The sequence below is a fragment of the Panthera pardus genome, unplaced genomic scaffold (assembly GCF_024362965.1).
Source record: "Panthera pardus isolate Hobbes unplaced genomic scaffold, ASM2436296v1 HiC_scaffold_13, whole genome shotgun sequence".
Classification (NCBI taxonomy): domain Eukaryota; kingdom Metazoa; phylum Chordata; class Mammalia; order Carnivora; family Felidae; genus Panthera; species Panthera pardus.
Genome location: NW_026526688.1, coordinates 148,245,411 through 148,260,749, shown reverse-complemented (window position 1 = coordinate 148,260,749; position 15,339 = coordinate 148,245,411). Strand labels below are relative to the sequence as shown.

The 15,339-nt window shown below is 36.2% G+C and overlaps 1 protein-coding gene across 1 annotated transcript; it reads left to right on the top strand.

The window, feature by feature from the left end:
- Positions 1–5,276: 5,276 nt before the first annotated feature.
- Positions 5,277–12,478, top strand: SMR3A (submaxillary gland androgen regulated protein 3A). The gene is made up of 3 exons (XM_019468149.2): positions 5,277–5,436; positions 6,694–6,761; positions 11,365–12,478. The coding sequence occupies exons 2-3, from the start codon at positions 6,708–6,710 to the stop codon at positions 12,361–12,363; spliced, it is 1,053 nt and encodes a 350-aa protein (XP_019323694.2). The 5' UTR covers positions 5,277–5,436; positions 6,694–6,707; the 3' UTR covers positions 12,364–12,478.
- Positions 12,479–15,339: the final 2,861 nt, after the last annotated feature.

Sequence of the window (15,339 nt, the reverse complement as noted above, 5' to 3'; positions counted from 1 at the left end):
GGGTTCAGTGTTAACTACATAAATCCCATTCTCCTTTTCGTTGCCTTGGTTCACATCCCTCTACGGTCCTGAAATAGCCTTCCAGGTATCTGCATATGTCTTAGTCAAGTTTAACCCTCTTGTCTGAATTACCAACTTCTTTCTATAATTTTATCTAATTCATAAGCATTAGCCTTGACACTGTTCTCTACTTCACCTCCCGATACCCATATTCCATAAAAAAGACCTGTTGAATACACCCCTTCAAAATCTCTTGACTCTGTCCATTTCTCTGTAGTCTTATTGCCACAGCCCTAGGCCATCTGGATAACTGTAACAGCTTTCTAGTAGGCCTTTCTTCCACCAGTTTCACATCTCACTATCCACTCTCAATATAGCTCTAATACTTAGCATAAGCAAAATCAAAAATACCTGTTAAAGAACTAAACCTGAATATGTCAATTAAGTGGTGAAATCAGGAGTTATTCTTCATCTAGAATAGCGGTTGTCTATTGGGAGTGATTTTGTCCCTGAGAGGACACTTGGCAATGTCTAGAACATTTTTAGCCATTATAACTGGGAGAATACTACTGGCATCTACTGGGTAGAATCCAGGGATGCACAAGACAGTCCTCCACAACAAAGAATTACCTGGCCCAAAATATCAAGTGTCTAGATTGAGAAACCCTATTGTGGACTAACCCCAATTTTAGATTCTTTAAAATTAAAAACTGAGGCAGAAAGTTGGGGACATAAGTATGTTTCTTGAATTAACAGCCCCAATTTTTCACAAGTCCCTTTATAGAAGCCCAACAGTTGTATGCTCTTGCACTGTCTTCAGTCTTCACCATTAGCATATTTTGGACATTGGAACAACATTGTATCACCCAAACTTGAGAAAGGCAGAGATCTGAAAAAAAACATTTACACATTTCTGTTTTTCTTCTGAATTTCTCACTTCACTATGAGAACATGCCCAGACTACTAGAGGGATAGGAGAGACATGTGGAAAACAGCTGAGCTGTGCTAGCCAGAGCCATCCTAGACCCACCAGCCCCCACCCAACTCACCAGCTGAACAGAGACACATAAGCAAACCCAGACAAGATCAATAACGCCCAGCCAGATCAAGAAAACTACTAAATAAACACGTAGACTTTTAAGAAATACTAAACGGTTGCTGTGCTAAGCGTTCAAGTTTCTGCAGTGGTTTGTTACACAGAAAAAGTTAACTGATACACCAAAAGACCTAAAAGTCAATCTATATCTCAGAGTCCCATTTCCCCCTCATCAGGGCCCTGAGCTATACATTACAGATCTGTCTCGGTTGAGAGTTCAACCTTCTCTGGACCTCTGCTGTTCTAATAATTGAGTCCTGAGTGTGCCCCTCAATTTTTTTCTGCCTTTTTAACTGCAGGAGATTGGAGTTTCTTCATTTATTTTGAGAGAGAGGGTGAGAGCCTGCAAGTGCACATGCTAGTGAGTGGGGGAGGGGCAGATAGAGCCAGAGAATCCCCTTGTCAGCACAGAGCCCACAGCCTGATGCAGGGGTCAACAAGACACCATTTTCCCCCAAAATATGAAATTGTTATGTAAGGCATTTGCACTAGCTTTTAGGCTATGACATATATAACTTTCATCATGTTTCAATATATTTTATTTTTAGAGTCCTTATTTTGTAAGCAACAAATTCTTACCAGTAGACTATAAATAATCTTTTTAGGAATACATTTTATGAAAACAAAACAAACAAAAAAGAAATAAATCTTATTAAATAAGCCTGATATGGCCTTAGTAATAACTCTGCCCCTCTGTGAGGCTCTTTCTGTATTCAAAAACCAGGATGTTAATTTTTTCTTGACTAGGTCTTAAACTTATTTGGCATATTAAATGAGAAAATAAATAGAACATAATCTATTAACTAACAAATGTATTACAGGTTAAAATTTTTTAAGTATTGGAGCTAGTTTACAGAGAAAACTTGTATGCAACCATATTTTTAAAAAGTAAAATATGAAAAAGGAAATATATTTTGAAAATTAAGATGAAGCCAGGAATATTCCCCAAGAGAGATCTTGTAAGGGGAACTAAATTCATCTGGTTACATGACTGGAGTTATCAATCCAGCAAAATTCAAATTAAACAGCAATTGTATACTTATTTACATTCAATGCTGGAGATATTCTGGTTAAACTGTAAAGATAACTTTCACATTTACTATAGAATAATATGCTTCCTGCTTGAAAATAAATGAGAAACTTTCTCAAGGCACTGAGTAGGAAGGAAAAGTACTTCTCAAGCAATTACTGTGTTTTATTTTAGGGACATTGTGAATTTTTTAGCTGATTGAATTTTTCTTTGAACTTTGGCTAATGAAAGCTCGGGGAAAAGTCTGTAATAAACTTCCAAAACTTTCTGGTCTGGGTCTGATGCAGTATCTATGCTGTACAATTCAGTTACAGCTTTTCTTCAATCTGCAAAGTCTGTTATTAATGCCACACAACAAATTCTAACCAATCCTACACAACAAATATTTCCACAAAAAAATTTTAAGCAATCTGTAATTTCAAAAGCATGATACATATTTAAAGTGTTATTAATCCAGAAGCCAAATCATCTACTTCTAAATAATCTTTAAAAAACATGTTCATATGCTTTCCAAGGCGTTCAAAGAAAGAGTTATTACTAGAGCTGCAAAACAGGACAGTGGACTTAAATATACTGCTGTATGACAGTTTAATTCTGCTAAATCTAATTATATCAGGAAAATATTTTCTGCCTGTCACATAAGGCTCTGCATTAACAATAGTGTGACTCCACTGTCACCTTGAACTTCCTATGGCCAGAAACTTTAGCTTTTTTTGGTACTATTCTAGAAGGTTTTCATTCCGAATGTTTTAAAGCCATGAATTAATTGAAGATTAACTGGAGTGACCATTTCTATTTCTTAACAGACGTGTGCTTCTGTTGGCTTGTGTTGCTCTAATTTTTTGCTGATGACAACCCATTGGGAAATTGTTTTTCAGTTTTGCCAATGTTCATACTATGTCCTTCAGAGCCAATGATCCATTACAGTGGAGTCCACACCTGGAGTCAAAACATTTGGCTGATAAATATGTTGGCATCAAAACAAGAAAGAAGAGATACTCATCTTTTGACAAATTGAATCATTCTCAGACAAGAAAGTGGTTTATTGAACTTTCCATGTTAATTTGGAGATAGAATCATCTTCACTATTTGCGCATATAATTGTTCAGTAACTAATCGGGGCCTAAGATTAGCAAACCAGTAATACATTTTATTGCACATAATTATGTCACTAAAATTTTTAAGACAATGAATTGCAACAAAGCAAATGAAATTAAGTACAGTAATTTAAAACTAAGATCAGCTCTCAAAGTAGGCCTTCTTTGTTTCTATACCACCTATGACTCCCAAAAGATTTTTTTTTTATTTTTTTAAAGTTTAGTTACTATTGAGAGACAGAGAGACACAGAGCATGAGCAGGGGCAGGATAGAGAAAGGAGGAGACACAGAATCCGAAGCAGGCTCCAGGCTCTGAGCTGTCAACACAGAGCCCAAAGGGGGCTCAAACTCACAAACTACAAGATCATGACCTGAGCCAAAGTCGGTCACCTAACTAACTGAGCCACCCAGGCTCAGTGTGTTTAAAGACTTTTAAAACTGTAAACCTTTAAATATCCTGTGACTTTAACAACTAGCATTATGTCTGACACCCAGTGGGTATTCAATAAGTGTTGAATAAGTAGGTGAACAAAGGTGAATAACTAAATTCCATGACACAAAAATTAGAAATATTCACATTTTACAAATAAAGGAATTGAGGCACAATGAGGTAAAATAACTCGTCCAATATTAACCAGCAAATAAATGTTTGTAGTGTGCTTTGAAGTAAAATAACCTGACTATATATGCACTTGATTAATCTCTGCAGCATACTATAACATATGATGTTGGTTAAGTTTATGAGGGTTATTGAGATTTGGGAGGCAATGTGGAATATTGGTTAACCCATTATTTAGGCTTTGAAGTGAGCAGACATAGGTCCATTATTATCCATTGTAAAACAAAGATAATAATAGTACTCAGTTATCCTGCCACATCCTATATGGTAAAGGCTTAATAAATAATAGCTATTACATTATTATACAACAATCTGCAAGAACCAGAGATTACATTATTATTTCTCAAAGCCTGGGTTTATCAAAAATATAAAGCTGTGCCTTTCCCATAGATATCCATCTCAAAGTAAAACTCTCTCTGTATAATTTTCCACATAATCAAAAACTTCATGGCATCACATTTTTGTTTAATTTCTCAAGTTAGTAATAGCAAGTACCAATGTGACTTTTTTAAAGACAATCTCAGACCACTGTTATAGTTCTTCATTAGAAAAAGGAAATGCCCTAAAAAATTTCCACTTAAGGATCTTTTATATAAATATATTGACATAATTACAGACACAGAAAATTAAAATAAATTTAAGATTGAAAAACTGCATGAATCTTGACTATTTTCCTTTCACCACTAGATTTTTTTCTTGCTATTTTCCAATCTAGATCAAATCTTAATCCAAGAATTCATTTTTCTCATCTTTAAAAAACATTTACTAAATTAAGCCATTGCTGCATAAATTGGAAAAAGAATATATAGGACCAGATACGTACAAATGTCCAAGTATAAAACAGTAATACAATTTCATTATTTCAACTGAAAGAAGAATAGAAATGTGAAACCAACAAGATATAGCACAGTGGTCAAAACAGTCAAGCAATATATTTGATATACCCTGTCCATAACTGGCCAGATACTTGTATGTGATATTTGGTAACATCTATTTAATAATGACTTCTAATTCTAATTCTGTTTTTTTTCCTCCAAAATGTGTCTAGACTGTGTTAGAGTTCAATTTTAAAGTTATGATTTTTTTTATTTCTCACATAATGTAGTTAGCTCTTAGATAAAATAGGAAATATGGTGATAGTAACATGTAACAAAAGATGACCCATTAAAATTATTTGAAATAGAACAGCTACACTTGTTCTTTAAAATAAAGAGACAATAGGTAATAGTGCACCACAAACCCCAAGTTATTTCATTAGACAAAAAGACATTGTGACTCATTGTATGACATGTTTCCTCAGGAAACACCAATTATTGAATGGGTCAAAGCACCTCAGAAATGAAAAAAAAACATGCAGAAAAAGATTGCAAAATTGTCAACAATGACTTTCCTATCTTCTGTTTAAAGAACATCAACCCACAAGTTATTTTATCTTCTAACTAGCCTTTCCTTTATCATCACTAGAAATCTACTGCAATATATATAAGAGCTGAGATTTCTTGTTCTTTCTCACCTTCATTTGTCACCTAATTGGCAGGAATAATTTTGACCAGCAGATTAATCAGCCCTACTAAGAAGGATCCTCATACAACGGTAGGTACGTGGAAATATGAATTGAAGAACTCTTACTTTGAATACCAAATTTTTCTCAGACTTTCAAAGGTATCATTTTGATGGGATTCTTATAGAACATTGATTTTCACCAAAGGAATAATATATACTTATATGAAATCTGATAAGCCATAAAATGCATTGAATTTTGAGAAATTCTGTATGTCACAATAAAGCATTCATGCTAGGCATGTGGGACAAGTCCATCCATTTACACAATCAATCAACTTTTTCCCATAATGTACCTTAACACTTTTGTGCTTCATAATGACCAGAATACTATCAGATATAACTCTGAGAATATACTGTTCTACAGTATATTTTTATTATTGGTTTTGCCTTTGCTTTTTTTAAACTTTTTATTAAAATGTGTCATAGAAAAAAGAATGCTTAAAGAAATAACCATATGTACCTGTAATTAAATATTCACTGAAATTTTGTCCCTAGGATTCTTTTATAAGACTAAGACTGTTCAGCTAACACATTTAATTGATGGTCAGAATTGACTGTCAGAAAAACCAGTCTGCACAAAGGTGCATAAAGTTACTTTCCCAGAACTCAGGCTATCATGTCCTTGCAATATATTCTAAATTTAGAACCTATTGACAGTAAAATACCTGGACACCTCTCTTTTTTCTACCCTGGTCTTTGTATATGAATTTTTGGAATTAGTTAGAGATTGCTCATGATAGGGCAAAATAACTTAGTAGAATATTGTTAAAAATATTATGTGACAATTTTTCTTTAAACTATGTCTACCCGGGTGATTTTTTTCCTTTCCTTATTTTCTAGGTGTTCCAAGAAATTTAATTTAAAACATGATCTAGAGAAAACATCAATAGCTCAAATACAAGTCTGCAGAAATCTATAAAGTAATGTAACCATTATTTAATAATACCAAGATGTTCAAATCCAAATAAGTACCATTTCAAAGTAGTTATTTCTGAAAGCAAAAACCTTATGTCATAAAGGCTTCCAATAAGTAAAACACTTTTAAGAATAACTCTTTGCCATTACCTCCAGTGTCCATTTACAAGTCAAAAGCAAAAACTAATTCCACCGTTTTATAATTCAATGTTATAAAACCTACCAATATTGCTCCAAAATAACATTTAGGCAAATTTCTTAAAATACTACCATACTATCCTGTACTACATCATAAACAAAGAGTTGGAATACATTCCAAAGAGTACTTTTTTACAGCAATGCTGATCAGCCATTCATTGTGCTTACTTTCAGAGGTAATCATAAAGATGAAACCACTGTGCCTGATCACAGGCCTTCTGGCTCTTGCAGCATGTTTCTTGGTAAGTCTCCTTAATCACATCTTCATATTTCTCTCACAATTATCACTTCGGATTTCTTTTCACATTAATAATGTTACCCTTCCTTATATGTTAGTAGCTATCAATGATTGATGAAACACTGTTCTAAGGCTTTAATTTAAATTTAAATTTAAAATCTAATTTAATTTAGGGAATCTGGGTGGTTCAGTCAATTAAGTGACCAACTCTTGATTTCAGCTTAGGTCATGATCTTGTGGTTTGTTAGGTTGAGCCCCGCGTCAGGCTCTGCTCTGACAGTGTGAAATCTGCTTGGGATTCTTTTCTTTTTTTTTTTTTTTTTTTTTTAATGTTTATTTATTTTTGAGACAGAGAGAGACAGAGCATGAACAGGGGAGGGTCAGAGAGAGGGAAACACAGAATCTCAAACAGCCTCCAGGCTCCGAGCTGTCAACACAGAGCCCGATGCGGGGCTCGAACTCACGGACCGTGAGATCATGACCTGAGCTGAAGTTGGCCACTTAACCCACTGAGCCACCCAGGCGCCCCAGTGCTTGAGATTCTTTCTCTCCTTCTCTCTCTGCTCCTGCCCTGTTCAGGCTCTTTCTCTTCTCTCTCAATGTCTCTCTCTCTCTCTCTCTCTCTCTCTCTCTCTTTCAAAATAAGTAAGTAAACATTTTTTAAAAACAATAAAATCTAATCTAATTTAAATAGCCACACATGGCTCAGGGCTACCATGTTGGATAATTTAGATCCATAATATCAGACTGCATTATACAGACATGTATAAATATGGGTTCCTGCATATATAAGCAATTTCACAAGTAGGTAAAGCAAATTTATTGCAGATTTTTGATCCTATATACTTAAAGACATTATTTGAATATCTTTGAACATGTTATTGGAAGTATTTCTTTATCTATAAAATGAGATACTTAGAGCAGTTTTTCTCAACATGGGGTTCATGTGTCATCTAAATCAAAGTTATTTGACTCATTTATTAAAAACAGAGTATTCCAGGCCTTATCCCAAAAGAATAAGAGTGTCTGAGAGTAGGACCTGGGAATATGCATTTTGCCATGGACTCAGGGGCTACAGACGTTTATATAACACCTACCATGTATAAAGGACTGGGTTAAGCACCACAGAAGTTACTAAACATTCAAAGTTGCAAGAGATTTTTTTAAAAAGCCACAGGTTTTTGTCTTTTTAAATATTAAAATGATAACTTCAAAACAGGGATAGATTAACTCCAGTTTGGGAACAGATTAATTCCATAGTAATTTCTACCAAAGAACTGTAAAATCTAACATCAAATGGAAAAAAAAGAGTTTTGGGTTTTTTTTCAGAAAACTAGGACTTCTACAAGGCAGACAACATAAACTTATTCTGAAACTTGAAACAATGCTTCTTCCATCTACTCTCAGAAACTTGAACAAAAGGAGGCAATTAAATAGGTCATTCAGGTAGTCTGACCTTGACCATGTAAGTGCATTATAAATATGACATAATTTTTGATAAACCAATAAAACATACTGACATATTTAAAAGTTACATTATGCCTTACTGACCCCATCCTAAAGCTGACTTTCAATATTTTCATGTCCTCAGAATATAAGAGAAGCACACGTTATTTTAAAGGATTAGGCTTTGATTATGTAACAATGATTTTTTTTTTTTTTTTGCAAAATAAACTTGAGAGTTCCAATAATACAAGCAGTTTAGCGTAAGTAGTTTATTTTTATTGTATAAAAATTCTTTAGTAAAATTTAACATTCATTCATTATTTTAAAAACTCTCTTAGCAAACAGGATTGAAGGAAATTTCCTTAATCAGATAGAGGTCTTCTACAAAAGGAAGGAGCCGTCTTCGGCACTCAGCACCAGTCTCAGTCTGTTCTTTACTAATCTAACAGACCTGCTCAACCTTCTCCTTTCCCGCTTCTACAAGGGGGAAGAAAGAGAGCCACACAGGTCATCAAGATGTCTCTCTCCTCACTCCCATAGCATAAGCAGTTTAAATAGAAATAGGCCTTTCACCAACTTAATTGCATGAGATTCATCATGGTTAATAATTACCGAAATACAGAAACGCAGAGTAGAATATCCTTTTCATATAGCAGGGTAAGTAGTAATATTGGGTCTTCCTTCTGTTATAGGTAATTTTCGCAATGCTTTACAGACATTATCCCACTTAATCCTCAAAGCAAATCTGACAAAGGGACTACTCTTAGTCCCATTAAAATATAGATAAATTTAGATTCAAAGTATCCATGTCTTAGCTGGATTGTTCTTAAACTAATACAAGAAATTAACTCCAAATACATAGCTTTGTTGTAAAGGAAAGAGGTGAAAAGACAGTGATAGTAATAAGGGAATTCATGGTTGAAAGTAGACTCTTTAAAAAGGTAAATTGAACATAAATGATAGTTGTTTCCTAAGGAAAAGTCAGTTAAAAGACACATATTAAAGTGCAGGGGGAAGAAAGGGGAAAATTGACAGAGCTCTGAGAAAATACTTGTAAAGGAAAAGGAAATATGTAGATTTTAATAACTTTGTGGTTGTGTGGCCAGTATATTGGTGAAGTTCATTTCTAATCGCTTGCATTATTTTGGAGTAGAAGGAAAATCATCCTGGTGGGGTGACTGAGGGTCAGGAAGAGGTAGAGAACTTCAATAAAATTGCATAAACTTAGAAAATTATAGGCCTCTGGGGAATAAGGTTCAGTTAACCTGAGATGCTTGAAAAGATCACAGGGCAGTGCTAAGGCACTATAAATGGGTGATGGCTCAGTACCTCTGACATCTGCTGCCACTGCTCAAAAACCTGTAATTGGGAATCAGGGAGACAGATGAGTCAGAAGACAAAATAATCGTAAAGTTTAGAATTTGCAAGGGCAAAATGCCACATGAACAAATACATGGAGGACCTAAGAACAGAACGAGGGAAATGCAGACACCTGTGTCTGACACAAGTCCTCAGCAGAACAGGACTTGTGCATTCTTACGCTACAGAACAGGCATATTTGCACTCCATTCGGCATGCTCTCTCCCCATTTTTTGTTATTTTGACTTCCTTTCAAAGTCTGCCTTCTCGGTTCAATGATCCTTAATCTTTCCTAAACCAATCGCTCTAAATCTCTAATGTATTTGTTTCCCACACGATTTTTCAACTACTTTTACTTCCAAAAACTGCAACCACTGTACTAGTGTTAACATAACAAATAGTAGTATGTAACATTTATTGAACACAGTATCTGGGCCAGCCTTCGCCCGAAGCACTTTACAGGTAATATTTCACAACAAATCTGACTCAAATCTGAGACATCTCACCCACTTCAAATCTCAGACAACCTCAAAGTTGTCTCAAACTTGAATTTGGCATGGGAGGGGGGTTTCTGAAACATCCCACATTAAAAAAGGGAAAAATTCTGATCATAAATTGTAAAAGTGTTTCTAAACTTTACAAAGCTACAAAAATGAATTTAAAACTACCCATAATCTCAATACTCAGAAATAAACGTGACTACCATTAAAAAAAAAAAAAAAGGTAGGTGTTGGGTACTATTATGAACATCATTTTTCAGATGAGGAAAGAGTCTCCAAAAGGATTCCAACATTCACACAATCTCTAAGTAGCAGGGGCAGAATTCAAACCCTGGCATTACACTCGACGGACTATCATTCTGCTTCCATTTGGGCCATTTTGTACTGTCTTGTACTGTAACCACTTGGTCTGTAGACTTACAAAAGGCATGTCTGCATGCCCGCAGCTCCTACTTTAGTGTACCGCACAAAATAAGTGCTCAATAACGTGTTTCACTGTTTATTAGTGTTCGAAGACTGAAATAATCCCAAATGCTTGAATGAGATATAAAGAAACATTTTCCTCATTTGGAATTGATTCCAATCACAGGCCCTACCAAAAACATAGGATATGATTTTACTCACGATCTTTTTCCCCATCAAACCTACCTCAGCTTTCATTTAAGAGCCTAGGCATTCAGAGGGTGAAAGAGAACTCTTCCCTTTCTCTGAGACAAACTTTCAGACTGTGTAAGTTAGATGTGTATGTAAGAGTTTTCTATTGCTAAATAACAAATTACCACAAACTAGTAGCTTTGGAAAAAAATGCATTTATTATCCCACAGTTCCTTTGGTCAGACTCTGGCCTTGGCTTGGTTGAATTTTCTGCTCAGGGTCTCCCAGGACTGAAAAGGTATTGTCAGGACTGTATTCTTTCCTGGAGCTCAGGGACCTCTTTTCCAATTTGGGTGGCTGTGGGCAGAATTCAGTCCCTCGTTTATAGGACTGAGGTCCTTACTTTTTTGCAGGCTATGAGCCACAGGGCCCGCTACTACCATCTACTTCCATGTGGTCCTCTCCACAACACATTTTTTTTGCTTCAAAGCCAATAGAAGAGCACCGCAGTTTCAAATATCTGAATTTGTCTGACCTGCAGAACCCATTTTAAAAGGACTCACCCGATAAGGTTATGCCAGTATATGCCAGCAGGGGGCAGGAATCTTGGAAGTCATCTTAGAATTCTGCCTGCCACAGAGAGTATACATTCTTATGCTTAACCTAGAAATACCTAATTAAAAATTGTTCACTTCTGTTTTCCCACAGCCTGGTGAGAGTCACAGAGGTCCCAGGAGACAATATCCACCTAGGCCACTGCTTCCTCCTCCTCTACGGTTTCCTTTTGGTCCAGGATTTGCTCCACGCCTTCCTCCACCTTATGGCCCAGGGAGAATTCCACCACCCCCTCCTCAGTTTTTTGGCCCCGGGAGAATTCCACCACCCCCTCCTCAGTTTTTTGGCCCCGGGAGAATTCCACCACCTCCTCCTTTATTCCCCAATGGCCCAGGTTATCCATATCCAGCTTTCCAACAAAGACGTTATCTAATTCGATTTCCATTCATCCCTAGATTCCCTCTAATGTATCCTTTTGTCCTCACACCCCAAATACAAACTACTACAACAACAGGTTCCGCTGCAACCACAACTGACCCCACTACCTCCCAAACGGACTCTGCCACTCCCATGACAGCTTCTCCTCCCCAAGAGACTACTATCGCTTCTACTCCCCAAGAGACAATGACAGCTTCTCCTCCCCAAGAAACAACTACCACTTCTCCTCCCCAAGAGACAACGACTTCTACTCCCCAAGACACTACTATTGCTTCTACTCCCCAAGAGACAACAACTGCTTCTACTCCCCAAGAGACAACAACTGCTTCTACTCCCCAAGAAACAACTACCACTTCTCCTCCCCAAGAGACAACGACTGCTTCTACTCCCCAAGAGACTACTATAGTTTCTACCCCCCAAGAGACAACAACTGCTTCTACTCCCCAAGAGACTACTTTAGCTTCTACCCCCCAAGAGACTACTATAGCTTCTACCCCCCAAGAGACAACGACAGCTTGTCCTCCCCAAGAGACAACGACTGCTTCTACTCCCCAAGAGACAACAACAGTTTCTCCTCCCCAAGAGACAACAACCACATCTACTCCCCAAGAGACAACGACAGCTCCTCTTCCCCAAGAGACAACTACCACTTCTACTTCCCAAAAGACAAGTCTCAAGACCTTTTTAGATAGACTCATTTCAATTTTTGGATGAGAATGAGATATTCCATAAGCTCTAACCTTTGGGAGGAATAATCTCAGAAAGAAACTATAAAACAACCCACATAAACATTATGACAACAAAGTGAAAATAAAGAGTTGAGCAACAATAGGAAACCTCCAGTGTGGTCATGTGCACCCTGGGTCTGTCCCCCCTTTTCCGCCCAAATAAGATTAGTACTGCCAGAAGCCTGGCCTTGTAACATGAAGTTAAAGAGGTAATTAGGGGAAAATACAGTGAGATATCTGGACTTGTACTTAGAGTGACGGAGCTGTAAGATTAGGCAACAAGATGCTCTCTTGAGTACCACAACCCATCATACAACTACAAAACACAAAATAACATATTAGTAGATATTCAAACAATCTTAGCTCTCCCCACAGCATTCTCCCTGAAATATTCCTGAGTACCACAAGATCATTAATTATAAATAAGCTTTCATATTATCTGCTCAATTCCGGAGTAAAAAATGCCTTTCTAGCAAACCAAAATACCTAAGTGAACTATGGGGCACAAGTCTTGGAATATGATATGAAAAATCATTTTCCAAGTTAAGGAACAGATAGATGATGGTTTCAGAAATCAATAATGAAAGGCTGATGGGTGAGACTCCAAAGTTTCCATTGCTTCCAACTATTAGTTAAGGTTTTAATCAAAAGTACTATGACTATTTCAGAACACTATATCTCTCATACATTTTTGACTTTTAAAGTCATTTTCCTTTCAAAAAACAACTACTTACATTGTCAACAATCACATGAATCAAAATTTCTCAAAGATAGTTATTTTAAGCATTAATTTGTTTATATGTGCTTAATTTTATCTTTAATCCCACATAGTTCTTGAGAATCTACTGTGATACAGAATCTCTTTCAGTAGTTAAGTAATCAGCAATAAGGAAAGCTGTCAAAGTCACTACCTTCCTGGAGCTTCCATTCAAATACGACCAAAAAAAAAAAAAAAAAAGTAAATACATGTATATGTAAGAAATGAGAAGTGCTTTGAAAAACAAGAAAGGTAAAAAGATACAAAGTGGTATTGATAGTTCGTTTTATCTGAGATAATCAGAAAGAACCTCTCTGATAAAGTAGTATTTAAGCAAAGACTCCAAGAATGTTAAGTATTCAAAGATCTAAAGAAATCGTACTGAAGGCAGAAGGGATCCAACATGTAAAAGTCTGAAGCAACAGTGAATTTTTTATGCAAGAGAACCAGAAGAATGCTAATGTGGCTCGCACTTAGTGAGAAAGGAAGAGAGTTGAAAGGAAATACTACCAAAAGGGCAGAGATAGACAACATCATAAAGGACCTAGGATCAGAATTTTATCCTAAATGTATGAGAGGTCATTGGAGCTTTACATAAAGGAACAACATGTTCCAATAAGCATTTTCAAAACTTCATCTGTCTGCTGAGTACCACACTGTAAGGAGAACAATAGTAGAGGCTATTTCAAGAATCCTGGTGGGAAACATGGTGGCTTAGACTAGGGCGGGATCAATGAAGAAGGGGAGAAGTGGTCAGACATAGAAACGGCTAAAAAAATATATACATTCAAAAGTATTTTATGAAGTGTTGGACCTGGATTTTACTTTTTTATTTTAATTTTTTTTTTTAATTTACATCCGAGTTAGTTAACATATAGTGCAACAATGATTTCAGGAGTAGATTCCTTAATGCCCCTTACCCATTTAGCCCATCCTCCTTCCCGCAACTCCTCCAGTAACCCTCTGTTTGTTCTCCATATTTAAGAGTCTCTTATGTTTTTGGACCCGGGTTTTAAAGGAAAAGAAATAATCTATAAATAACTATGATATTTTGAGCCCAAGCAAGCATGTGAATAATGGTGTCATTCAGTGAGAGAGGTAAGATTAGAGAGGAATCATAGTTTAAAGATTTGGAATATCATGGTTCGGCACTGGATATGTTAAGCTTGATATCTCCAACTTCTGTATTATTTTTTATTGCTGCAATAACATTATCACAAACAGCATCTCAAAACCATAAAAATGCATAATGCAAATGCAATATCACACTGTTCTACAGACTAGAAGTCTACAAAATAACAAGGCTCAACTAGGTTCTCTGCCTGGAGTCTCACAAGGCTGAAGTCAAAGTTACTGGCAAAGCTGCATTCCTTTTGGAGGCTCTAGGGGAGAATGTTTCAAGGTTCATTCATCTCTCCTACATATCTCTTTTGTCTCAACTCCTGCCACATCTCTCTGACCCCTCCCAGACAATTTTTTTCTACTTTCTAAGAGCTCACATGATTATATTCAGCCTACCAAAATGATCCAGGATAAGCTCTATGTTTAAAGATATATATTTTAGTAACACCTGAAAAGTCCTTTTGCAGATGTACCTAGATTAGTATTTGGTTAAATAACTAGAGGATGGAAATCTTGAGGAGCACATCCTTTAATAATCTGCCTACAACTTCCAAGTATAGATACTGAGCAGACAGGTTATATGCAAGAGCAGAATAAATGGGAGGACTGAGTTTAACTAGGATCCCAATTTTGCCAGGGAAGAATGACAGAAAAAAAAGATGGGAAAGAGGAACTATTCAAGGAATTAGGTTATATATGAGCTAAGCTATACTGCAAAGGCCGGTGTAAGTTTACAAATTGGGTATAATGACAACTCAGACTTGGCTAACTATACTTCCACTTTGTATTATCAAATATGTGAACAAGCAAAAAAACAATAGATAGAGATCAAGAAAATGCGTTAAGTGGCTTCCTGGCACTTACCTTCTTCCTTATATAGGCATACCCAAATTTTGGAAGTTCAACAGCCAATGTAGACTGAAATATCTACCAAATCACAGAACCCATAACTGACTTTAAACTGGTGTGCATGGGGAGAGGTGCATCACCACTGAAATGTCCACTGTAATGCCTTTTAAGAAAGTACTTGCTGAACGAGTTATTTAACGTATCTTCCATTTTTTATTTCTTACTGTGCCATCA